General features: G+C 45.1%; 2 protein-coding genes across 5 annotated transcripts in view; both read right to left on the reverse strand.

Moving 5' to 3' along the window:
• dip2ba (disco-interacting protein 2 homolog Ba) overlaps nucleotides 1-1,341 on the reverse strand; it is a gene marked incomplete at both ends in the record, with an annotated part of 72,751 nt that extends 71,410 nt beyond the window's left edge. Inside the window, one exon of the mRNA XM_083656383.1 lies at nucleotides 1,257-1,341. Coding sequence (XP_083512509.1) covers nucleotides 1,257-1,341 — 85 coding nt within the window. The remainder of the gene's footprint in view (nucleotides 1-1,256) is intronic.
• Nucleotides 1,342-3,544: 2,203 nt separating this feature from the next.
• Nucleotides 3,545-25,769, reverse strand: part of asb8 (ankyrin repeat and SOCS box containing 8) — a 37,440-nt gene continuing 15,215 nt past the window's right edge. For 2 of the 4 annotated variants that reach the window (XM_083656388.1, XM_083656386.1), the window contains 11 exons: nucleotides 25,477-25,548; nucleotides 18,236-18,332; nucleotides 16,607-16,770; nucleotides 15,270-15,446; nucleotides 13,221-13,369; nucleotides 12,952-13,045; nucleotides 12,628-12,768; nucleotides 10,839-10,997; nucleotides 8,981-9,169; nucleotides 8,077-8,224; nucleotides 3,545-7,938 (listed from right to left, as the gene is read on the reverse strand). In XM_083656388.1, the coding sequence (XP_083512514.1) occupies nucleotides 7,709-7,938; nucleotides 8,077-8,224; nucleotides 8,981-9,169; nucleotides 10,839-10,997; nucleotides 12,628-12,768; nucleotides 12,952-13,045; nucleotides 13,221-13,369; nucleotides 15,270-15,446; nucleotides 16,607-16,770; nucleotides 18,236-18,332; nucleotides 25,477-25,548 (1,620 nt within the window). In that variant the 3' untranslated portion in view covers nucleotides 3,545-7,708. Of the gene's footprint in view, nucleotides 7,939-8,076; nucleotides 8,225-8,980; nucleotides 9,170-10,838; nucleotides 10,998-12,627; nucleotides 12,769-12,951; nucleotides 13,046-13,220; nucleotides 13,370-15,269; nucleotides 15,447-16,606; nucleotides 16,771-18,235; nucleotides 18,333-25,476; nucleotides 25,567-25,769 lie in introns of those variants that run through there. The other 2 variants (XM_083656385.1, XM_083656384.1) reach the window with 2 other exon arrangements.

Genomic DNA, 25,769 nt, shown 5'->3' on the forward strand with positions numbered 1-25,769 from the left:
TTAAAAATTCAACAGCACTCATGTAAACGGGGAGAAGGTGTGAAGGAAAAGGTGTGAAGGAAACGCTATTGTGTCGTTTCTTCCAGAAACTGTCCTCGTGTAAAGGGCCCCATAGTCTAACACAAGATAACAATTCAAGTAAAACCTATAATTCAAGTAATAGCTGGTTTACACAGCAGGTGTATGAGGCCATGTACGCATGTCTAACCATGGAGTTGATGCACAAACATCACTTCATGTAATGTCACTGAGGTCATTCACTGCGTTTGATTATTCTGGTCTTGCTAAGTAACTGTCTGTTATAAAACAGACTGTACCTCCAGCCAGGTGACACACCACTGTGGATGATGACTGGAGACCGTGTCATCATTATAACATGTCAATACTAACGTTAGTCACAACCACACACACACACACACTGACTCACAGCACATTCAGTTCTGATTTATTATTTTTTTCCAGTTGAAACCGAAACCTAGTAACTGATTCCAAGTAAGCGGATCGATCGTCCCCATACTGTTTTAAAAATGAAACACACAATGCTGACAAAGGCTTTTCATGGTGGAAAATTGGCGACCAAGGTCGTAAATATAATCTAGTTGATATGAGAAAGTGGCGATGACAGACAAGAATGGGGGCTGCTGTGCTGTAGTGTAGAGAGGAAGGGTCAAGCGTGATAGCCAGACCTTGCCTCTGGCTTAGCCCAATCTGTCAGACCAGACAAGGTAGTAGGTATGACTGTTAGGTAGGCTAATGGTATGGCTTTGACATTCAATCGCACAGCACACACACACACACACACACCGAGAGATTTGATACAGAACCATATTAATAACATGTTATTCCATCGATGTTCTGCCTTTACTGTCTGAGACATTACAATAACGTGGTGGTGCGACTGAGACAGAGAAAGGAAACACGAGGCGGTTGGAGCCTTTCTCTTTCTTCTGCTGTGACTGTCTGTCTCTGTCATGCTCTGCTAGCTGCTCTGTCTGCCAGCCGGCTACCAACCACATCCTGTAACGTTACTAGCTACTCAAATAAACTGGGTGGTTTAACAGCATTTTGTTGTATAAAATACTACCTCCTCTCTTCTCACTAGCGACCCGTTAAATCACACGGTTTCATAAATGGAAAGTCGACTAGTTGGGGGGAAAGTACCGGGTTAATCGATGCCGGTACTTTAGCCAGACAGCTGAGATGAATAGCTAGCTTGAGATCTGCTGTAGCATCCTGATCCCCCCCTCCTCCTTTACCTTCAGACAGCTCCAGATCCAACTCCGCCAAATGCTCTCGAACCTCGTTTGGTAGGGCGGACAAATCCACGCCGCGGTCCGCCATGACTGAGCGCATCAACACAAGTGCAGTCTAATTGAAAAGGAGTCGAGCGATTGAGGAAAATGTGCCCCCCCTTCCTTTCAAGACACAAAACAAGCGGAATGGGAGAGACGATCCATTCGCACGACTGGCCCCTCCGCCATAATGGGAGAAACTGAACTCACCCCACCGACGGCAGTGAGAGCGCGGTCACGTGACATCGTTTACCTCGCTCGCCTGTACATTAAAAACTGCGTCCCAGCAGCCCAAAGCTGGTGCGCCCCCTTGCGTTACAGGCGAAGAGATGCACCCACACAAACTTTCCCATGTCCTCCAAAATAGAAACATGCATGTATAAACACATGCATTATTAGTGGTTCCCTCTAACTCTTTCAGGTCAGGTCAAGGACCCCTAAACTCGCACACATTAGACCGCCCCATTTGATAAGACACCCCCCCCCCCTTCTCACGAGATTTTTGTTTTTAGATGTTTTATTACAGTGTATGATGAAACCCATGACCAAAATAATCATAATACATGCTCATTGTGTTACTTAAGTGACCCCCTGGACCCCCCTCAAGGACCCATTGGGGCTCCCCGGACATCACTTTGAGAACCACTGCATTGGTTAGACCAGGGATTCCCAAACTTTTCCGTCCAAGTACCTACCACTACATACAACCCCCCCCCCCCCTTTTTATGATCTAACCATGCAATAGCAGCAGAAAGGCTAAATGACAATATAAGGCTACTAGCTGGTTCAAAATGGAGACACACACACACACACACACACACACACACACACACACACACACACACACACACACACACACACACACACACACACACACACACACACACACACACACACACACACACCTGCCAGCATTAGGCTGTCAAAAAGAGGACCCATTTGTAAAGGTTTTTTTCCCTTGCCAAAATGTAGCCTAACTTTGGAGTGTTATTTAACTATCTTCCTTACAAACTAGCAGGACATGGTTGGTACAAATCGATTCATTAGGTCTTCTAGTTTCATAGGATACCAGAAACTTCACCAAAAAAAATTCAATTCTCTGGCGGACCACCAGGCACAGCCGGACCACAGTTTGGGAACCAATGGGTTAGTTAGACCAATAATAGATGGTTTGATATAATATCCCCTCCCACAAAATGTTGTCCCGTGCAAGATTTGTGTGATGATTTTGTCTAGAATTGCACAGAGGTCTACCAAAGATGGGAAGGTCGCAGAGAGGTCTACCAAAGATGGGAAGGTCACAGAGGGTACAGGGAAATTTACAAAATCATCATTGTATGTTACTGATGTCATACTGATGCATTTTCTCATTATCTAATGAAATAGTGAAATTATAGTCTGATATCAGACTGAATTGTCAACTCATCGCGCTCCATTTCAGCCAAAACTCAACTCGTGGAGCGGACGGATTCAAAGGTCTGAATGGCAGGCAAGTGAAATGAAACTGTTCATGTTCCTGAAGACCCCAATGAACCACTTCAAGGACCCCTGGAGGGCCCCAGACCCAACTTTGGGGAATGCTGTGGTGAACTAGCGTGTGGTTGTTGTAACCAGGGGAAGTTGGATAGAGGCTAAGGGGGATACACACATTTTTAACCTTTTAGTTCTAGTAGGACGTTTAGTTTTGGTTTTATTAGACATGCATTTTTGGGCCAAAGCTTTGATCCCACATTTTACGAAGACCTGTGATAAAGTCACCAGCCTCCACTGATTATTGGCTACGTGACCAACAACTATGTGTGATTATTTTGGATCTACACTTTAAACTAGGGATGCACGATATATCGGCAATCATATCGGTATCGGCCGATGTTGGTCATTTTTTAACATATCGGTCATATCGGTATCGGTCAGATGTTGCAATGTTAATATCGGTTATCATTATCAGCCAAATTCTTCACATTGATATGAAATAATGCAGTAAATCTATGATTTATGGGCTTTTCCAAAGACTTTGCAAATAAAGAAATGCATAACTTTTTCAAATTCAGTGTTAACATCTGTTTTTCAGTATGTACAAAATGTGATCATAAAAATGTGGTTTTATACAGATCATATCGACATCGGTAAATATCGGTCATCGGCCATAACAGCAATGTTAATATTGGTTATCGGCATCGGCCAAAATTTTCATATCGGTGCATCCCTACTTTAAACACAAATAATTAAGAAACGCTTCTAATGTCCATTAAGATGTTGTTTCTTTAATTAAAACTGCAGCACTGTAAGTGTAGTATTCCACTTGGACATGCATGGAAAAGTAAATATATTCATATAGTACAGATATGTACAGTACAAGGACAGTTTCTGAAATCATCCGTCCAACAATGGGAGTGTGAAAAACCATTAAAACACTAATATGAGAAATTTTCACATTGTTGCATTCTCATTAAATTTCTCTTTTCGCAACAACTCTAGTTACCGTTAATATGTCAAAGACTGTTATGACGATTGTTATTAGACCAATTAAAAAATAACTTACACAGGGGACAGTCAAAAGGCATATTAGAATTCATCATAGAAGATACAAAGGGGACAACTGTTTTTTTTTAACAGGACTAATGAAATGACTCTGTTGAGAAAATAACAAATCCATAAACAAATTAATTTCTATATTCATCAGTACAATGAGACAGAATAGAAGCGTTATGATGACAGCGAGTTGTATAGTGCTGAAAATAGCACACGACAAAAGAAATCAAGAAACGAATGAAAAAGTGCCAATGACAATTACTAAAATGAAAGCAGAATATAGTTTAAATTTTCATTTCATACGAACAATCGTCTATAAGGAGACTGCCAGCAAAAATATAGTGCCAGCTGAAAAGTACAACACAATGCCAGGGTCACCATTGGGACTGTAGGAGGACAAAGAGGTTCAGTCAATTGCGAGAGGTGTGAAGGAGTTGCTGAGCAAATTCCCATTCATGTATACAGGACAGATATGAGAAAAACAAAAGCAGTTTTCTGACATCTGAAAGAGACCACGTGTCAAAAGGACAAACGGTCTGCAGAAAATTAAAATGAACAGAAAATACAACGCAACAATACACTTGCATCTCATTAGTGCATAAGGCATGACCTTATGTTCATGGACAGACGTCTTATTTTTTTGCAACATCTCATATTGCAAATACATGCTCAAATCAGACAAAAGAGGGACCGAGATAGTACACAGAACTAAAAAAAAAAACAAGACAAGGAAACTCCTTGTTTAGGCATTTATGTAAAAATATCTCATATCTTGGTTAAATGGGGGGGATCCCTGAAGAATTTAAGCTATTCAGAGACAGCCACAGGAACTCTGAATTTTTATTTTACCACTTTTTTTTTTTTTAACCAGCAAAGATGTCTTTGCAATGTCTCTCCACCAGATGACAGACAAGTAGTTCATCATTTCCTATCACTGACACACAGTGACTGGAGGGCAGACTAACCCTGATTTTAAAAAGGCATATTCAACATATTATTAGGTCACCTGTTCCTCACTGTGATGGCTATTCATTTGGTGAAACAACCAAATTAAGACAAGGATGTTTTCCCTAAGGCGCCATTGTTTTTCACACAAAGAAATAAATGATTTGAGTGGGGATGTCAAGAGGCACCAACGTGATCGTAAGGCAAATATTATTGGACATAGTGTGTGAGACTGTATATGTAAGTGCAAGTAACAAGCAGTGATATACTGTATGGTGTCACTGTGAGCTCTGAACCACAAATAACAGTCAGGCTATTTACATCCTGCACCAGAACCAGAACCACAGGGGGGTCTTTGGAGATTCAGAGATCCGATTTGTTGTTGGAGATTCAGAGATCTGATTTGTTGCTGGAGATTCAGAGATCTGATTTGTTGCTGGAGATTCAGAGATCTGATTGGTTGTAACTATGGCTTTACTTCGGGTTTGGTAACGAGCAAAAAGACGAAGGGGTTCAGTACACTCTGACGAGCAGCAAGGATGTGCAACCATCCCGTGAAGAGTGAAAACAACGAGTACAGTAAGTCGAGAAGCCACACGGAGAAACGCCGCCATCAGAACCGTTTCAGAGAACATGGAAATCACATCCACTTACACACCAATAAATACTAAAACTGCCTGCTGAAGAGGACATGTGAGAAGATGGGGAAGAGAAGTTGAATTCCCTTCAGGCCAGAAACATACAGTAAAAGATGCTGACTATTAAGTGAGAAACGCACTGGAAGTGTCAGATGCACAGCTTTTCAAATGCACCAAATGTTTTCTTTTCAACGGCCAAAAACGCGCGGAACTGCAATGACGCATGACTCTGAAGATGGTTCACTTTTGGTAGCGTCAAGAGGACCAGCATGGTTTTTTCCATGGTCGCCGCAGAACAAAAGAAAAAAGGTCAAACAATGTTTTTGTTTTTTCCAGGATGCGATATTGAATCGGTATTATACTTTATCGAAATAGGCATGGCCATGATACATTTGTATTCATTTATCATTTGCAGTCTTTTATTACAGCGTGATTTGGGAATTTGTCCATCGGAATCAGAACCCTTTGGCAACTTGTGAAGTTGGCTAGTTTGGAAAGTTTCATAGAATAGAGCGAGACTATATAGGAGATTATAGAATCTATTGCGCGTGAAAATATACTATCCACATCGGAGTACAAAGTGCAAAATCCCAGTGCCTATAGGTGTTGACGCTTCACATTTCCTGTCTGTGTGCATCTAGAAGTGCCAAACAAGGTGCGTCGAAAGACCGGTGTCACAAGTCACGTCCAGTGCGTTTGGGCCTCGATTTAAACTGATTGGAAGACACTCTACTGTCTTGGACAATGTTCTTTTGGTTCTGTGGTGCAAGCTGGGAGGATGTGCCAATTAACTTAAAAGATACTGTAGCTGCTGCACACGTTAAGAACATAACCTAATAGAAAAAGTCACATGCTAACAATAGCTATTAGTGTATCAGACCATGAATAAGCAAACCGCTATGCTCTGATGTACATAAATATATACACACACACACACACACAGGCACTCACACACAGTTTATAAATTGTATGATAAAGGGGTGTCGCTGAGGTAAGGTTTTAGGGTGCATGTTGAGATTACCTTGAGGTGGAAGCACTTACAAAAAGGTTTGGGTAAATACTTCAGATCATCTGAGTGATTGAAGACTAGACAACTATTGCATCTTTGGAGCCAAGAATGTATATGTATATGTATATGTATATGTATGTGTGTGTGTGTGTGTGTGTGTGCGTGCGTGCGTGCGTGCGTGCGTGCGTGCGTGCGTGCGTGCGTGCGCGCGTGTCTGTGTGTGTGTAAACGTCAATGGCTGCAAGGCACTATTCCCTGCTGCAACAGTGTGAAGCCCTGTGCGCTGTGTTTAGTATCTTAATTGACTGAAGAATGGTTATGGCTGTGTTGTGTTTAGTATCTTAATTGACTGAAGAATGGTTATGGCTGTGTTGTGTTTAGTATCTTAATTGATTTGAGAATGGTTATGACTGTGTTGTGTTTAGTATCTTAATTGATTTGAGAATGGTTATGGCTGTGTTGTGTTTGGTATCTTAATTGATTTGAGAATGGTTATGGCTGTGTTTAGTATCTTAATTGATTTGAGAATGGTTATGGCTGTGTTGTGTTTGGTATCTTAATTGATTTGAGAATGGTTATGGCTGTGTTGTGTTTAGTATCTTAATTGATTTGAGAATGGTTATGGCTGTGTTGTGTTTGGTATCTTAATTGATTTGAGAATGGTTATGGCTGTGTTGTGTTTAGTATCTTAATTGATTTGAGAATGGTTATGGCTGTGCTGAGTTTGGTATCTTAATTGATTTGAGAATGGTTATGGCTGTGTTGTGTTTGGTATCTTAATTGACTGAAGAATGTTTATGGCGGTGTGTTTGAAACCGTGCAGGTGTATGGTGGCGTTTGTCCACATGGGGGGAGTTGGTTTTTGGGCGGTACACTTGGAGCGATGCAGTCCTAGAGTCCAGTGAAGAAGAGTCATTTTGACTGAAGGGTGATGAGAGATGAGCGAGGAGGAGGTGGTGGTGGTGGTGGGGAAACAAAGAGGGAGGTTTGGAGTCCAGCCCCTGTAGTCTATGGCAAAGTGAACAGGAAGCTCTCTCAATAGTCTCAGTCCATTCCCAGAATGCTGCTGCTGCTGCTGCTGAGCTCCAGGCCAACAGCGAGATGGCTCCACTGGAGGGGCAGAGAGGAGAGGAGAGGAGAGGGGAGAGAGGAGCACTGGGAAGAGGGGGAGCAAAGTGGTTGGGACTTTTTCAGGAAGTCCTCTGCTCCTCGGTGACGAGTGTGAGGTCCTCTGCTCCTCGGTGACGAGTGTGAGCCAAGTCCGTCCAGGCCGCATCGGGTGGCATCTCTCATCATCTGGCAGCAGGGTGGGACTGTGCAGCCATGATGACGTGAGAGGAGGCGCTCTCGGCCCTCTGCTGGCCCATCCCCGCCAGCACAGACATGGCCATGGCTTCGGCCGCCGCCCGCGCGCTCAGGCCGTTGTGCCCCGCCAAGGGGCTGTGGGCCAGGGAGCTGTGCTGGATGACCGGGGCGGGGGAGCCCGTGGGCTCTGAGGGCTCCCTCATGCTCTCCTCTGCTGCTGCACAGAAACAACACAGAGTGATGAGTTACGCTCAGGCCAGCTCAGAGTCACCTTCAATTACACCCAGAGTGGATTTCATGAGTGAGAAAGTCAAATATATAAGGGAGAAACGGCGTACGGTTATGCAAGGCTCACCTAGGTAGGCGGTCCTCTTCTGCAGGCTGGTCACAGACTCACCTAGGTAGGCAGTCTTCTTCTGCAGGGTGGTCACAGGACAGTCTTTGTGGGCCAGCAGCAGCTGCTTCAAATGAGCTACCTCGTTTCGCAAGAGAGACACCTCATTCTGACAGGAGAGAGAGAGAGAAAACATGGAGGATCAACACTTCTCAAAAATTCATTATATTGTCAAGTCAGTTAGCTTCCATGAGCTAAACATTTTTAATTTCCTCCAGCTTTGTTAATGTTGTTTTTCAAACTCAGAAAAGCTCTAAAGGGGTGTGGTTTCCAGCTGTGGACAAGTGGACGAAGCGGAGAAAATATAGCCGCAGGTGCCAATGATGGGTCCAAGCACCTGGTGACCTCTGGTGACCTCCGGGTTAAACATGAGACACATAGGCCATGTTCAGACTAGGAGGCCAAATCCAATTTGTGGACTTTAATGACAAATTTAATGATTCTATCCAGATTGGTTTTATGAGTCTTGAAGAGCAGAGAGCAGACATGCAAACTGCCAGAAACATTGTATGTTGGCTCATTGTATCTGGACACACAGATTGAACACTTGACTTGAACACTTGCCCAAATCAGATTTGTGGCAGTGCGGACACACTCCCAAATCAGATTTGGGAACCCAATCAAGAGAATGATGATGAATGGCTTTAGCAGCTGTAATGTGAACATGGCCTTAGACACCAACTAGAGAGCATTTTGTGATGGGATCCCTCGAGCCACAAATGGACTAGTTCCCTGAAATTGCTCGAGAATTGATCAAATTCCCCCGGCATCACTTCCCTGTCTAGAATACACTTACAGATGACAGACAAGCCCCGCCTCCACGCACCTAACGGTATACGCCCACTCGCTCAAGCCAGACACTCACCGACAGCGAGACGTTCATGGAGTTGAGCTCCTCTGCCTTCTTCTCGAGGGAGTTGACCCAGAGTTTGCGTTTCTGTCTGCAGCGCGAGGCCGCCGCCCGGTTCCTCTCCAGGAAGCGCTGCCTACGCTCGTCCGGGTCGTCCTCGGCTGTCCTCCGCCGACGCCCACCCGTCGGCTGGGCCGGAGATACCTGCAGGGAGAACGAGGCGAGAGAGCGAGGCAGACGAACAGGGGGAGGGGAAGAGAGCGAGAGGAAGAAAGGGGAAGTTTGAGTCATAGTGCCATTGTTTTAGTCAGAGTACATCGTCGTCATCTCACTGCAGCACATCATCTTCTGTCACTAAAACAGGATGATACGGTTGATATGTACGATATGAAAAAGATGTTCCCTCAAGTACTATGACTATTTTTAAGATTTCCACATTTACTGTATAGCAGACCTTTGAGAGCAAAGGACAACTCAAAAACAAAAAGCCCAATATGTGTTTAGACTACTGGTCCAGGTTTTGAGATCGCTTACAATAATGAATCATGTTGGTTAACATTAACAACAATATCAAAGGAGCAAATCATTGTTTGTCGATATATTGAATATTCAGAATTTTTACTAATACTGGTATCAGACTCTAGACCAGCGATACTCAACTTGCTTTGCCCGGGGGACACTTTCGTGAAATGATAGGAGGCCAGGGGCCAGTTAATAAACAATCAATATACATTTTTCTGTAGCGGATTGTAGGTTTTTGTGGTGTCAGCCGGAGTTTAGTCTGACAATGTTGTGCACGCAGCACACCGGATAGTTAGTTAGGTTAAGTTAGTTAGGTTAAGTAAGTGCCTGGGTAGCGAGCAGACGGTGGTATTTGACAATTTAGCTGGAGCTCAGTGCAACTTTATTTCACACTAGTCTTATTTTTTATTTTTTTTACCTTTATTTATACAGGGGGAGTCTCACTGAGAGCAATGCTCTCTTTTTCAGGAGCGCCCTGTTCACATTCATACACACATTCATACCTGGAAGCGGACCAGTACAATATCGTTATTGTGAATTAGAGTCTAATTCACAATGAAAACTAACATGAAATGATTAGAAAATGGTCGGGGGGGGCCACTCTGCACCCTGTCGCGGGCGGCATCTCTCGGTCTATGTCTTAAATAAACACTTTCCAAATTAGTTTATGGTCTGAAAAAACAATTTCAAGTCTTTTTCATGCTCTAACGCGCTCCGTTTTCTAAATGATAGCCCCATTTCGAGGAAAATTGACGACAAACATTGGATAATAAGAACAGCAATACTTCCGACCGGTAGAGGCAGCAATGTGCCGCAAGGCATCAGGTAGCAAGTAATAGTTGAGCAAATTATCAGAAAATAGCGTTACTTTATGATATTTTAATAATGTTAGTAGACACACGTAACTATATAGATACCATACATCTAACGTCCATAACATGGCGGACCATTTAACGTTATCTATACCGTTAAATAAAGCCTTAAGCCTTCTCTGTATTCAGACCATTGGATTCAGCCCAGATACCGGAGTACGTTATAACGTTATAAATAGAGTCACATTATAAACAACTAACCAACGCTGGGGGTTACTCGAACAGTGTTACTCGAAATGGTTAAAAGTTAAATCAATTTGGTCATTCAGTGCCGTTTTACTGCAATGTAAAGTAAGTAGCGTTAGCCGCTACATTAGCCAAAGTAGCTGACTACCCATAATGCATTACGGCGATAAGGGAGACAGGGCAATGCACAGCTTCATTTTGCTGTGTCAAAGTCAATGAGCTCCGTTGGTCCATTATATATATGTCAATGGTAGAGATGATACAGTGTGTAGAGATGATACAGTGTACGGTACCTGAGGCTGTGCAGGCGATGGGGCATCTGGATGTTGGACTAGCAGCTGGCTCTGCTCCGCCCTCTGGGGCACCATGGGGCTGCCCCCCATGGCCATGCCCAACATGCTGTGGTGGTGGTGTCCCGATGGGCTCTGCTGGGACAGCGCCGCCTTCAGGCGCTACAGGGGAACGACGACATGACAAACACAAGTCATAAATAAATAAATAAATAAACAAACAATAAAGATACAAGACAAATGTCAGCAGGGACTCTTAGTCTTGACAGGTTCATCTTTCAGTCTGGGTCTAGCATGTTCTGTGCCAACGGACATGATCTACACATCGAAAAAGGTGAAGACAACAACCCAGCAGTTCAGATTCTGTAACCAGGATATATAGTTTTGGTAACTGTGGGACGAGCACTTGAAACTATGTTTTGTCATTATCATTCAAACATGTAAGCAGCCAGTTACTTCCTATTGTGTTGACACTTCCTGTGACAGTACATACAGAACTAGTGAGCAGGTCAAACAGACGGTGTTTTGAACAGGAAGTCATAACACAACTGGGTCAAGTGGGCGGGGCTACATAAGGTGAATAGAGAGCCCCAGGAACGAGTCCGGAAATCATCGATGCTAATAGTCCTGGTTCTTCACAGTTTTCGCCTATGGGAGTTTTGAATGGGTTTTTGGCGCGATGCTTCTAATAATCTCTCTGGGCAACGCTGGCTTAATCAAACATGAACCAGTGTTTAGTAATATCACCTTCACACACGAGGACCACTTTTATGAGTTTTGAAGCTTTTATGTGCCGTTAAAAGGACGGCTAGCTAGCAAACGGCTAAATGAGACTACACTGTTGAGTCGATGGGGATATATACGTCAATAACGTTACCACTTCAAAGGGCGAACACGGAAATTATCTTTCCCTCACCTGGTTCAGCCTGTTCAGCCCGGGGTAATCAGTGCACACATCCAACAACAGTCCAGGTTGAGTGCTGACGTGACGGGGAAGCCTATGCGACAGTGTGTAGTTCTGGATTAGCTTAGCTCGAGCATTTTACTTCTAGGGCTCGCATTTACGCTTCAAAACTCATGAAAGTGGTCCTCATGTGTGAAGATTATCCAACGGAACTCTGGTTCGCGTTTGATTAATCTTGCGTTGCCCAGAGACCGTATTTGAAGCATCGCGGCAAAAACCCATTCAAAAATCCCATAGACAGAAACAGTGAAGAACCAGGAAGTTCGGGACTTCCGCATTCAGCCTAGAAAAATACGTCCTCCCTGGGGCTCTCTATAGGAAGAGAGTAATTTGCATCCCAGCTGTACTAGCAAGCTGGCCCCTGCCCCATGTTAGAATCACATCCAGGTGTTGAAGTAAGTGGGGCAGGTTTGCACAGGTCGGACCCTTCTCCTCCACCCCGAGCCATTTGCGTAAATGGGGAGTGGCTAATAAAGTGGATACTGAGTGTATGCAATTATAATCAATAGCCACACTTGATCAGTTTAATCTCAGCACAGATGAAACATGGGATCCTTGCATACATACATACATACATACATCCCTGCATAGACTTTTCTCTAACATAAATGCATTACGGATTAAGTGTGAACACGGCGTGTAAGGGTTAAAATCAACAAAATCTTTTGTCTGAGGTAATAAAAAACCACGGTCATGTGATGAACAAACTAAGCCAGGACAGAGGAAGACCGGAGGGCGAAAGGGGAGACAAAAAGAACAGAACAGAACAGATAGAGACAGAGACAGAGACAAAAATAGATTCAGAGTGAGAACTCGTCTCGTGCTGACCATCTTGGCCTCTGAGTGGATGCTGTAGCCAGAGGGGGAGTTGCTGTAGCCAGAGGGGGAGTTGGAGCCACTGCTGCTGCCTCCCAGAGGAGGACCAGGGATCCCAGGAATGTTGGGTACCATGCACATGGGCCGGACCAGCTGGAGACAACACACACACACACACACACACACACACACACACACACACACACACACACACACGCGCGCACACACACACACACACACACACACACACACACACACACACACACACACACATTAGCAACAGAAGCTATCAAACAGAAAGATGACATATTTGGGCTGTTGGTGTGTCTTACGTACATTGATGACAGAGGGTATGTGTGCGGGGCCGGGGAGCACAGGGACGGCCTGGCCATTGGGCAGCATCATCATGGGGTAGTGGCTGGTTGGTGAGCTGGACACACACACAGGAGAGGGGCAAGGAGGAACCAGGAGGAACCAGGAGGAACCAGGAGGAGGCCCAGTTATTTTTTGTGTGAGTTGACAAATTGTACAATTAGAAAAAAGTCAGAAGAAAGCAACTTTCCACCATCAGTGAAACGGTCGTATATCAGAGAGCTTGAACTCACCCCAGAGTGCGATTGGAGGGCGGAGTCTGTGTGATGACGGAGGTGGGCGAGGGCATGGTGGGCTGAAGGGCGTCGTAGCCGAGGTGGAGTGGGAGGGAACCCGGGCGCACGATGGTGGGGGTGGGGGCCGAACTCCTGGGGGGCGTGTCCTAGGGCAATTAGGGTGTGGTCAGTTAGGCAGAGCAGTTAAAATACAGGTGGAGAGTATTCAAATCATAGAGATGATTGTGTTTTTCTAACTCCCCAGGTGTTCACACCTCTGCCACACAAAAGAAAGCACATGGTAAACTTCATGCTGGCCTGTATCCTTTCCTCATCGTTTAAGGCCATGTTCACATTACGGGCAAATCCGATTTGCTGATAAAGTCATTAATCATCATTATCTTGATTGGTTTCCCAAATCTGATTTGGGAGTGTGTCCGCACTGCCACAAATCTGATTCTCAAGTCGGATCTGTGTGTCCAGACCTAAACAGCCTATCTGCATGGGTTGCTATGGTAACGACGTGGGCGTCAGTAAATACGTACTTTGGTGACGTGGTTTTCCTGCACAGAAGCATTTGATGACGAGTTGCGAGTGACGTTCAAATCAGATTTGATGGATCTGCGCGTCTGCACTGAAGTCACATCAGTCGAAAGCAGATTGGAAACTACCTCCATATGTGGTTTGGGACAAGTGACACAAATCAGAATTGGAGCATCCAGACTCATAAAACCAATCTGGATAAAGTCATTAATAGGTCACTAAAGTTCACAAATCAGATTTGGCCTCCTAGTCTGAACATGGCCTTAGTGTCCATCCTCTTCTCCTCCATTCAACTAAATCCACCCCCCCCCCTTCTGTCACTCCACTGTCTCTTACCCTTCCTCTCACCAGGGACCTACTGTCTCTTACCCTTCCTCTCACCAGGGACCTACTGTCTCTTACCCTTCCTCTCACCAGGGACCTACTGTCTCTTACCCTTCCTCTCACCAGGGACCTACTGTCTCTTACCCTTCCTCTCACCAGGGACCCATTGTCTCTTACCCTTCCTCTCACCAGGGACCTACTGTCTCTTACCCTTCCTCTCACCAGGGACCTACTGTCTCTTACCCTTCCTCTCACCAGGGACCTACTGTCTCTTACCCTTCCTCTCACCAGGGACCTACTGTCTCTTACCCTTCCTCTCACCAGGGACCTACTGTCTCTTACCCTTCCTCTCACCAGGGACCCATTGTCTCTTACCCTTCCTCTCACCAGGGACCTACTGTCTCTTACCCTTCCTCTCACCAGGGACCTACTGTCTCTTACCCTTCCTCTCACCAGGGACCTACTGTCTCTTACCCTTCCTCTCACCAGGGACCCACTGTCTCTTACCCTTCCTCTCACCAGGGACCTACTGTCTCTTACCCTTCCTCTCACCAGGGACCTACTGTCTCTTACCCTTCCTCTCACCAGGGACCCACTGTCTCTTACCCTTCCTCTCACCAGGGACCTACTGTCTCTTACCCTTCCTCTCACCAGGGACCTACTGTCTCTTACCCTTCCTCTCACCAGGGACCTACTGTCTCTTACCCTTCCTCTCACCAGGGACCCACTGTCTCTTACCCTTCCTCTCAGCAGGGACCTACTGTCTCTTACCCTTCCTCTCACCAGGGACCCACTGTCTCTTACCCTTCCTCTCACCAGGGACCCACTGTCTCTTACCCTTCCTCTCACCAGGGACCTACTGTCTCTTACCCTTCCTCTCACCAGGGACCTACTGTCTCTTACCCTTCCTCTCACCAGGGACCTACTGTCTCTTACCCTTCCTCTCACCAGGGACCTACTGTCTCTTACCCTTCCTCTCACCAGGGACCCACTGTCTCTTACCCTTCCTCTCACCAGGGACCTACTGTCTCTTACCCTTCCTCTCACCAGGGACCTACTGTCTCTTACCCTTCCTCTCACCAGGGACCTACTGTCTCTTACCCTTCCTCTCACCAGGGACCTACTGTCTCTTACCCTTCCTCTCAGCAGGGACCCACTGTCTCTTACCCTTCCTCTCACCAGGGACCTACTGTCTCTTACCCTTCCTCTCACCAGGGACCCACTGTAGGACTCTCCGTTGCTGTCCGACGTGCTGTACATGGAGTCGGGGCTCTCTGGCGGTGAAGAGTCCACCTCGACAGGCTCCTCCTTCTTCACCCTCAGGTCTGACGCCGCCTGCACGCTCATGTCCAGAGCCACCGAGTTGGGAGCCGGGAGCTGGGAGAGACAAAGAGAGAGAGACAGACAGAGAGAGGGAGAGAGACAGAGACAGAGAGAGACAGAGAGAGGGAGAGAGAGAGACAGAGACAGAGAGAGGGAGAGAGAGAGAGACAGAGAGAGAAGGTTGGCATGTTGTTAATGCAGGGGAGAAGAATCAACACTTCATAAAGCAAATTGATGGTGACTGCGGTGTGTCCGCTGTTCACGGCCAGATCGCTCTGTCTACTCTGCAGAGGGACACAGCGTTTCAAGGTAAACGCGCTAACAGCACGTTTCATTCTAACAGCTAACAGCTAACAGCTAACAGCACGGTCAAATTCAAATTCATTCCCCCAGTAGCCGACTGACATAGAAACCATCAGCCAATCAGCCTTGGAACTGACTGCGGTGTTTGCGGAGGGCGGAGTTTGAATTTGTTGACAGGAGCGCGGTGCTCGGTGCAGCCAGACCCCCAGCGGAGCTCCACACTCGGTGCACAGCCCCCCAGCAACCCACCCCCCCACCCCCACCCCCCCGCTGCACGGCGAACAGCGGAGAACCCTGAGTTTGCCTCAAGGTGTCACAGATAAGAATATTCTTGTAGAGCTTAATGTTAAATAAGGAAAGTAGCAGTCGTCATGCATGCTGAACAATGAAAGGAGCTATTGAATCAAATGGCCGACAGCATCAACTTACTACACACTATAAGAGGAGGGGGGCTATAAATAAACAACAACAATACAAAGAAGCAGTGATGAAATATAGCTGTAGTCACATAGTGTATGCTGCCAGTTACTGAGATTGCTGTGTGTGTGTGTGTGTGTGTGTGTGTGTGTGTGTGTTCTTTTTACTGTTAGCCTATGGTACAGATGAACTAATAGACCTTTGTTTACACTGCACTTAAGAAACCAGCCCCCAGGCCCCAAGTGCAGGTTCAACGAGACTTACTTAGAACAGAAACGAAAGGGAGAAATGTATTTCTGGCCGCTGTGAGCGGGAATTTGTACAAGGCATAACTTTAGTGAATTGTTCTTGGCTTACACGACACAACATTTGGAGTAACTTGCATACATATATCATATATCATATTATCGCTTGAGTTACAAATATTTTTTTCATTTCATAGCAGGACTTTGGTAAAAAATCAACATGCAGACAAAAGAGAGAGATGAACACACAGGGAAATACATCACCCCTATCCCTCTTCTTACGGGGTTCTTGGATCTCTTGTCGTCGTCCTCCTGTGCCTTGCGGAACTCGTGCTCAAACTCGCTGGCCAGCTCGTTGAACAGGCCAACCTCCTCGCAGTTCTTTAAGAAGCGAGTGGGAGTCGGTGTCTGGTCTGATCAAAAGAGAATGGAGAAAGAAAAGTTCAAAGAAAACGCTTCCACACTTGGTCAACACTTAGAATTTAATCTAGAAATATCTCAGAGTCGTTCGGGCATAAATGTGTTTGAGATGCTTTTCTTCACAACATTGTAGCGTTGTATTGCATTGAGTTTGGCTAAACTAAACAGGCCTTTTCAGGGATACTCAACTTGCTTTGCCCGGCGGCCATTTTGCAAAAAATGACAGCAGGCCAGTTAATAAACCAATATTAATATCAATTTTTCTGTAGCGGATTGTAGGTTTTTAGGGTGCCAGCTGGAGTTTAGTCTCACAATTGTGTGCAGACAGGGTAGTTAGTTAGTTAGGTTAAGTTAGTTAAGTACATATACTGTAAGTGGGCGGTGCTGCAGTATGTCTGACGAGGCATCAGCGGCGGGCAGGCGGCCATATTTGACAATTTAGCTGGAGCTTAGACAAACTTGATTTAACATTAGCCGCATCTGGCCCCGCCCCCCCCAGGCCGCAGGTTGAGCATCACTGCAGTTGAGTTGAATGCTGGGAAAGAAAGGCCCTGTGGCAAAGAGGTAAAGCTGAACATGTTTCAGTACCTGTAGGAACAGAACCTGTAGGAACAGTACCTGTAGGAACAGTACCTGTAGGAACAGAACCTGTAGGAACAGAACCTGTAGGAACAGAACCTGTAGGAACAGTACCTGTAGGAACAGTACCTGTAGGAACAGTACCTGTAGGAACAGAACCTGTAGGAACAGTACCTGTAGGAACAGTACCTGTAGGAACAGTACCTGGAGGAACAGTACCTGGAGGAACAGTACCTGTAGGAACAGTACCTGGAGGAACAGTACCTGTAGGAACAGTACCTGGAGGAACAGTACCTGTAGGAACAGTACCTGTAGGAACAGAACCTGTAGGAACAGTACCTGTAGGAACAGTACCTGGAGGAACAGTACCTGGAGGAACAGTACCTGTAGGAACAGTACCTGTAGGAACAGTACCTGGAGGAACAGTACCTGTAGGAACAGTACCTGTAGGAACAGTACCTGGAGGAACAGTACCTGGAGGAACAGTACCTGTAGGAACAGTACCTGTAGGAACAGTACCTGTAGGAACAGTACCTGGAGGAACAGTACCTGGAGGAACAGTACCTGTAGGAACAGTACCTGGAGGAACAGTACCTGTAGGAACAGTACCTGTAGGAACAGTACCTGGAGGAACAGTACCTGGAGGAACAGTACCTGTAGGAACAGTACCTGTAGGAACAGTACCTGGAGGAACAGTACCTGTAGGAACAGTACCTGTAGGAACAGTACCTGGAGGAACAGTACCTGTAGGAACAGTACCTGGAGGAACAGTACCTGTAGGAACAGTACCTGGAGGAACAGTACCTGGAGGAACAGTACCTGTAGGAACAGTACCTGGAGGAACAGTACCTGTAGGAACAGTACCTGTAGGAACAGTACCTGCAATAATGACAGAGTCGGTCCGGGGCGGTCCGAATTTGAGCGTCATCTCATGCTTGTGCTTGTGTACGGCCAAGTGGTCCTCGTTGGTAAACCTCTGGAGCACGTGAAGAAGAGAGAAACAGACGAAGAAGAAGAAGAAGAAAGGAAAGAGGAGTACATTATACACATTGGCCTGGAGGTAATCATCTTCTTGTCCTAGTGAACTGAAGACAGGTCGCACCTTCACCCAAATATCGTGTTGCACGCAGGCCTAATCGTAGACAAACAATCTCTGGGAGTTGTAGGCTACTAACGCATGTACAGTTATACTAGTACCATTATGAGACACGCCACAAAGAAAAGTGCCTCTGCAGGTGCAGAATACTTAATACTCTGTCTCAGAAGCCCTGCATGGGCCCATTGTAGCCGGAGGACATGGCCTCAAATGTCTCGGGCAGCACATGCTAGACTTGACTGGAGAAGAGCAAGCATGGCTGAAGAAGACTCAACTGATCTTCAGAACATGGGGAAGGAGAAATGTGTGAGTGCTAACTGTCAATGTCAACTAGGGGTGTCACAATATATCGTCCCACGAAATTTTGCGATAGTAAAACGTCACGATATGTATCGTTGAGATGAAATCTCATATCGCCAAAAAAAAAAAAAAAAAAATAGACTAAGAAACGTCTTTGTTTGTTGAAGTTCAATGTGTGGAAAGTAGTTCAGTTGAACAAGTCTCTGAAGAGACACATGAGAAGTTATACAGGAGAGAAACCATTCAATTGAGTTTCTGGCAAAACTGTTTACTTGACAGGAAAAACTGAAGATGCATAAAAAATAGACTAAGAAAAGTCTTGTTGTTTGAGTTTGAAGAAAAACTGAAGATGCATAATGAGAATTTATACTGCTGAGAAACCTTTTAGTTCAAAGTAAATCTAAGTGACGGTGTAACTCATTCTATTTCAAGATAAGCCTTATCTCCAATCTCATGTTTTTTCTAGTTGTTATTGTAATAACAATTTCCCACAACAGCATGTTTTGTATTTGTGCATTTCAAATAAAATACTACTTTTCCAGTCATATATTGTCATTATTCAAGTTTAAAAAAATATTGTTAAATTTGTATCGTATCGTATCGTTATCGTGAACCCAGTATCGTGATACGTATCGTATCGTGAACTGAGTGTATCGTGACACCCCTAATGTCAACTGATCTTCAGAACATGGGGAAGGAGAAATGTGTGAGTGCTAACTGTCAATGGTGAATACTGACTCAGAAAAGTATTGAATGGAAATGAGCTGACACGTCAAACTATTTGCAAGTGTCGGCTTTTTTTTTTTTTTACACAGAGCAGAGAACTTTCATGTCAAACAAGTTAGTGTCACACAAATGGATGTTGTAAACCCTTGATTCCCAAATAAATAAATAAGTAAATAAATAAGTAAATAAATAAATAAATAAATAGATTAATAAATAAATAAATAAATAAATAGGCGGACATTTTTTGACTAGAAAGGTTGAATAATACACTAACAAACTAGGTTAGACCACCCAAATCAGTGTTTTTATATTTCACTATAGATCCTGGAACTTGGCGCTAATGGCGTTAGCAGCATACTCCCTCCACATACATGAAACGGTTAGCATTTGAGCTACAGTAATGCATTGTAACATTGTAACAGCAACATTACTAATGTGCTTTGGGTGATGTACCCCAGAGCCTGCCAGCTTTCAAACCATGCCAGGCTCATTTGAATTCAATCACGCTAAAAGCAAAGACATTTGCAGTGCATCACCTGTCAAATCCCACTTTAAATTTGTTTGTATTATTAATTAATGGATTTTTAATTTGCCGTATGCCCATGTTCACATGCTCCGTTAATGAAATAAAAACATATAGTGAAATACATCTTCTTAAGGTGCGTTCACACCGACCTATTAAAGTTTTTCGCTGTCATTGAGTTTACATACAAAGTCAATGCAAACGAGCAATTGAGCGTATATTCGCCCGGGAGAAAAATCGCTGGGCGTCTGAGCGACAGAGACAGAGCGATAGGGCGAAAATTCGCTCGTCGCCACGAGATGAAGTATCCCAACTCGAGCGAAATTTCGCTGCCAACAGTCGCTTGCTGCTTAACGCTGATTGGCTGCCGTAACCCCGGAGTATTTATTCATTCTTGCATCGGGGGAAAACACAGTTGTGTTGTTTGTGTTTTCATCCTGTCTAACGTTAGAGCTGTGTGCTGCTTGTTTCTTGACAGTGAAGATCTCTCTCGTTAGCTCGCTGCACCCCGCCCACATCGATCAGGACGACACAGGTGCTGCCAATTGTGCACAAAATAGTCTCTCCCTCTCTCCGAGCTCTGAGTATGAACACCTCGGCCCGGGGGCGGAGTGCGCTCACGGTTTGCGGAGCGATTTAAACACAGCGACAGAGCGATTCCAAAGAGTTGAATCGAGCGACAGGGAGAAAAATAAATATGTCGGACGTGAACACAGCTTTAGTCTCGTGTGCTGATCAGAGTTGTGATTCAAGGGTTGGGTGGGCCCCGGGAAATATTTTCAGATTTCAAAGTGGGGCCCTGCTATTCTGAAGTTTGCTGCTGTAAACTTTCTCAATAAATCTCTACATCAGCCTCTGCATCGTTCCTTCCTCTCCGTCATCCTTAGTGGAAGCTGCAGTAGGTCTCAGACTTTATTGAAGCGCTCCTCCGACACTCAGTCATCCTCTCAGACATCATGACACCTCTTCTTTGGAGAAGTGCTGAGGTGAATCAGTCAGAGATGGAGGAGGAGGAGGATGAGGAGGAGGAGGAAGAGTAATCACGGCTCTGGGCACCAGCCTATTCACCGTCACTTACGGGCCTATTTCGGGCGCCGCGTCGTCGCCGCAGCTGCGAGTTCAGTCGTGACGCGAGAGAGAGAGAGAGAGCGAGCGAAGTGGAAACACAGTCAAGTGTCAGGGGGGGTATTTTTAGCCCCCCCACCACCACCACCAGGGCCAGGCAGCATCACCAATACAACGACATGTCTCACTCGTCTCATTCCTATGAACCAGGCGGCCCAGGCCCGGGGAGGAGGAGGCGGGGCCCGGGGAGGAGGAGGCGGGGCCCGGGGAGGCAGCCAGGCCCGGGGAGGAAACTAGGAAACTATCTCCAACTAATCTCCCTGTGTATGAGATACTGGCCCTGGTTGGCAGCTAGGATTACCCCTCCCTCCCCACACAGTCAATATTGTGCAGCTTAGAATGAGGGGGGGCCGTTGTTGTTGTTAACTTGCTAAAGGGAAAATCGTGGCCAAAGCCAGGAGTCCAATCATCTGTGTTCTATAACGGGCATGATTCAAAGTTTCCTGGTAGACAACTGTGGCGTGTTTAAAGGGCAGAGCAGGGAAACAGACCCTCGCGCGCTCATATAAAAGGATCTTCCCTCCCTATCTTCTTAATATGCACCAATAAATACCAACAACAACCCCAGAGTGGTACAAATATAACGCGTCTGTGAATGCAGCGCCACAGGAATGAGTTTTAAAAGACAGAAATGCCTTAGCATGGGTTGTCCCTAGAGATGCTGCGATCGAGATTTTTCAATTCCGATCCCGATATTTTAGCCTCAAAACCGATCCGATTCCGATCAAATTTCGATACCCGATTCGATACCGATTTCGATCCGATACCAATACAGCACATATTTAAGCATCTCTATGCTGTCTGATAGCTAGCAGGCAACAAACATTTTTAGGGTTAGGTATGTATGTGTGTGCTTTGGTAATATAGTATGTAAACGATTAGTTCATCTAATTAATTTGATGTAAAACTAAAACATAACAATCAAATACACACTTCTTTTGTAATGGGTGAACACTGGACACAAATAATTATTGTTTCCTCACACATACACCCCCACTCTGTCTCACACAGGACACATACACACACAGCCCTGTCCCTGTCTCTCTCTCTCACACACACACACAGCCCTGTCCCTGTTTACACAAAGTTTGTGCATACATTTCCACTGCCAGATTGGAGGAGTCTTTTGTCATTTTCTAATGTTACTTCTCTTCAGTGCAATACGTTTTGATAACGACCTGCTGTACAGCGACGTTCGCTCAGTCAACTATGTGTCGTTAACGTTAGAGGAGAATATAGCTGGTGTTAGCTAGCTAATTAGCCATGTTAGCTGCCTCAGTGGGTAACGTTAGCCTATAGAGAGTATTTATCTGACGTTTATGTTAGCTACTCCTCAAACCTGCGGGTGGAAATGGTTTATGCGATGCAATGTATGTTGAAGCAAGACAACGTTTTAATGTACCTTGAATTGGACAAATTACGACGGGTCGTGCTCACGCAGATCTAAGCCCTGGCCATCCTAGGCTCAACGCGAGACTCAGTCATTCGGTTGAGTCTCGCAAAGTTACACACAAAGTTTGTGCATACATTTCCACTGCCAGATTGGAGGAGTCTTTTGTCATTTTCTAATGATACTTCTCTTCAGTGCAATACGTTTTGATAACGACCTGCTGTACAGCGCCGTTCGCTCAGTCAACTAACGTGTAGTTAACGTTAGTTAGAGGAGAAAGATAGCTGGTGTTAGCTAGCTAATTAGCCATGTTAGCTGCCTCAGTGGGTAATGTTAGCCTATAGAGAGTATTTATCTGACGTTTATGTTAGCTACTCCTCAAACCTGCGGGTGGAAATGGTTTATGCGATGCGATGTATGTTGAAGCAAGACAACGTTTTGGCCCTGGCCATCCTAGGCTCAACACGGCCTCTGTGTGCTGCTGCTGCTGCTGCTGCATGCTGGATAGAAATCCTGGAGCAGAGTCATGGAATGGAGTGCTTATATCGGAGCCTTGGATCGGTCATTTTCGCTGGAATCCGATCCGAGTTTTCTGGCTGATATCGCGCCGATATCCACTCACATGATCGGATCGCAGCATCTCTAGTTGTCCCCCCCAGTGACGTTTTGTTCAGCGAGATAATCGACCATCTTCACAAATTAACAAAAACAAAATGATTTTTTTTTTACGTGTTTCCTGGTGATCGCAATTCCTGGCAATAGCAATTAAGCTTTATATATATATATATATATATATATATATATATATATATATATATATATATATATATATATATATATATATATATATATATATATATATATATACCGGTATATAAAAAGTGGTGTTCATTTGTGAGAAGATTGCCTTGCTGAACACAAACTTTCAAGTATCAAATTGTGGTCAAACTTGTGTTAACCACAGACCTTCAGAATCAGAATTATTTTATTCGGCCATAGTATGTTTGTTGCAATTGTCTTGGTGTAGAAGGTGGTGCACACGTTACATGAGGTATAGACAACACAATAACACAATAAATACGCCTAAAAAACATAACACATATACAAGAGTATTTTACAGCCAAGTGTGGCAGAGTACAAGGTTAGCAAGGCAAAGTGACACAGGTACAAGTACAAAATTGGCAAACAGTTATCAGAGTTGGCAATATTAGCTAAATATATACACGACGATACAGATGTACTATTTCAGGCATCTAAACAAAAACACATAAAACAAACACATTGACTTTGAGACGAGGGAACCCAGCGCGATGCTAACTTCATGGATGGCCTCATCATCATAACACTATCCAACAGCTAGTCCTATCACACTCTACTGTGATCGCACAACAGCAGTTTGACACGTCAGCCAGAGCAGACCAGGGTGCCAGAGTGTCACAGCCTTCAGTGTTGAACCAACACTGTCATCAGCCATGATGACTTGATGCCTCGACAACATGACAAGCAGGCATCCATTGTGTTTCCCTTCCTCTAAATTAATAATGATGTGACAGATGAACAGATGAAATATGCAGAGGATTTATTACATCACAGAAACAAGTCATAGGAGAGTCAAGATGTTACTGCTCTCAGGGACGGGGGCCCCCCAGGCAGGGGCAATAAGGGCAGAAATGCCCCCAAGAAATCTCAGAATGCCCCTAAAAACCATCCTCCAGGGGCAAAACATTGCCCCCAAGATTTTGATAGTTGTATTGTCATTCAAATAATTTAATTTCCATCTCGAACACACAATCAGCACCTGCAAGCTGGTTGCCACGACGAAGAACACACTCAACACAAACAGCGTTGTTGTTCACACTACGTTTTAGCAACTTTATGCACTAATTAAACGGGTTTAAAGTGCCCCCAAAATTTTATAAATGACCACAATTTTTACTTTTAGACAGTGGGGGCAAAAGTTGCCACCAAAATATATATTTTTTTATTTCCTACACCGCCCCCCAGGTGTCCATAAAGTTCTGAGAGGAAACGAGGAAACGGATCATAATTTATTCATTGGACAGATGCATGTTGTTGAACTGCTTTACATGCCCGCTGTTCAAATGCCAAACCCACGTCTTGTACGACAGATCACTTTTGATCAGAGAGGTTGGAAGCGAGCTTGTGAATCACACCTTTTCCCAACCACACAAAATACTTCGGCTCACTTTCATCCGCCTCTATAACTCAGCAAAGAAGTCATAATTCATCAGTGAATGTGAGGACATGGCAGCCACAGTGTGTCAGACAGCTCATTGAACACAATATCAGATGGTGTGTGTTGTTGTCGTTATAATCGTGAGTCTTGGAAACACATTGTTGTGTTGTGAGCTTTTCCTCCCGGGCACCGACACACAAGTTACTGGCATGTGTGAGGCACTATTGGATTGGCACTGCTGGGCTGAGTCACTCGTGTGGCTCAAACGTGTGTCTGCAGGCGGCCGCGCAGTCAACAGTGACAGGTTGAAACAATAACTGTGCTCTGATTACTCACTGGAAGCTGCCAGTGACTCACTGCTAAAGGAGACAGTATTGTTTCCCCCAAGACGCTGTGTTAGCTTTAGAGTGCTATCTGGTGTGATGATCGCCAGCGGTTAGCCTGTGCTGGCAAAGGAGAGGGAAGAGTTGGCAGACGCCAGTCGTCTCTTCGGGGCTAACAACCCTAGCCCTCATCGCATATCAAGCTATATTCAACCCGAAATGAAGTGGCTTTTCAAAGACTTACAACACTGCCAGTTTTTGTTTTTTTTATCTTCGCTCTCAGTTTACTTTCATTTTAGAGGAAAAACACACGTTGAAAAATAATGACTGAGTAATTCCAGTCAACTTCCGGAGAGCAGCTACACACACAATAGCAACCCCCCCCCCACCACCACACACACACACACCTGAAACCCAAGACAAGGGAGGAGAGAGCTTACCTGTCCACAGCCAGGAGCACCGCATACAAAAGGTCGGTCATCCCCCATTTTTGCGAAGAGCTTGCAATGTAACTGTGGGAAGGGAGAAGAGGAGAACATTGTGGTTTCTGGTTTCTTGATTTTGTGAATTGGCAGAATCCTGAGGAGGACCGACACAAAGCGGGGATGCTGTGGCTCCTAAGTCTTTTAGTCGGCGCAGGAAGCAGAATGCTATTTAAAAATAACCCTGGCAAAGGAGGAAAACACACACAGAGAGAGAGGCGGCGAGACCAAGTTTCCCTGGTGATACTTCC

The sequence above is a fragment of the Poromitra crassiceps genome, assembly GCF_964638095.1.
Source record: "Poromitra crassiceps genome assembly, chromosome: 20".
Classification (NCBI taxonomy): domain Eukaryota; kingdom Metazoa; phylum Chordata; class Actinopteri; order Beryciformes; family Melamphaidae; genus Poromitra; species Poromitra crassiceps.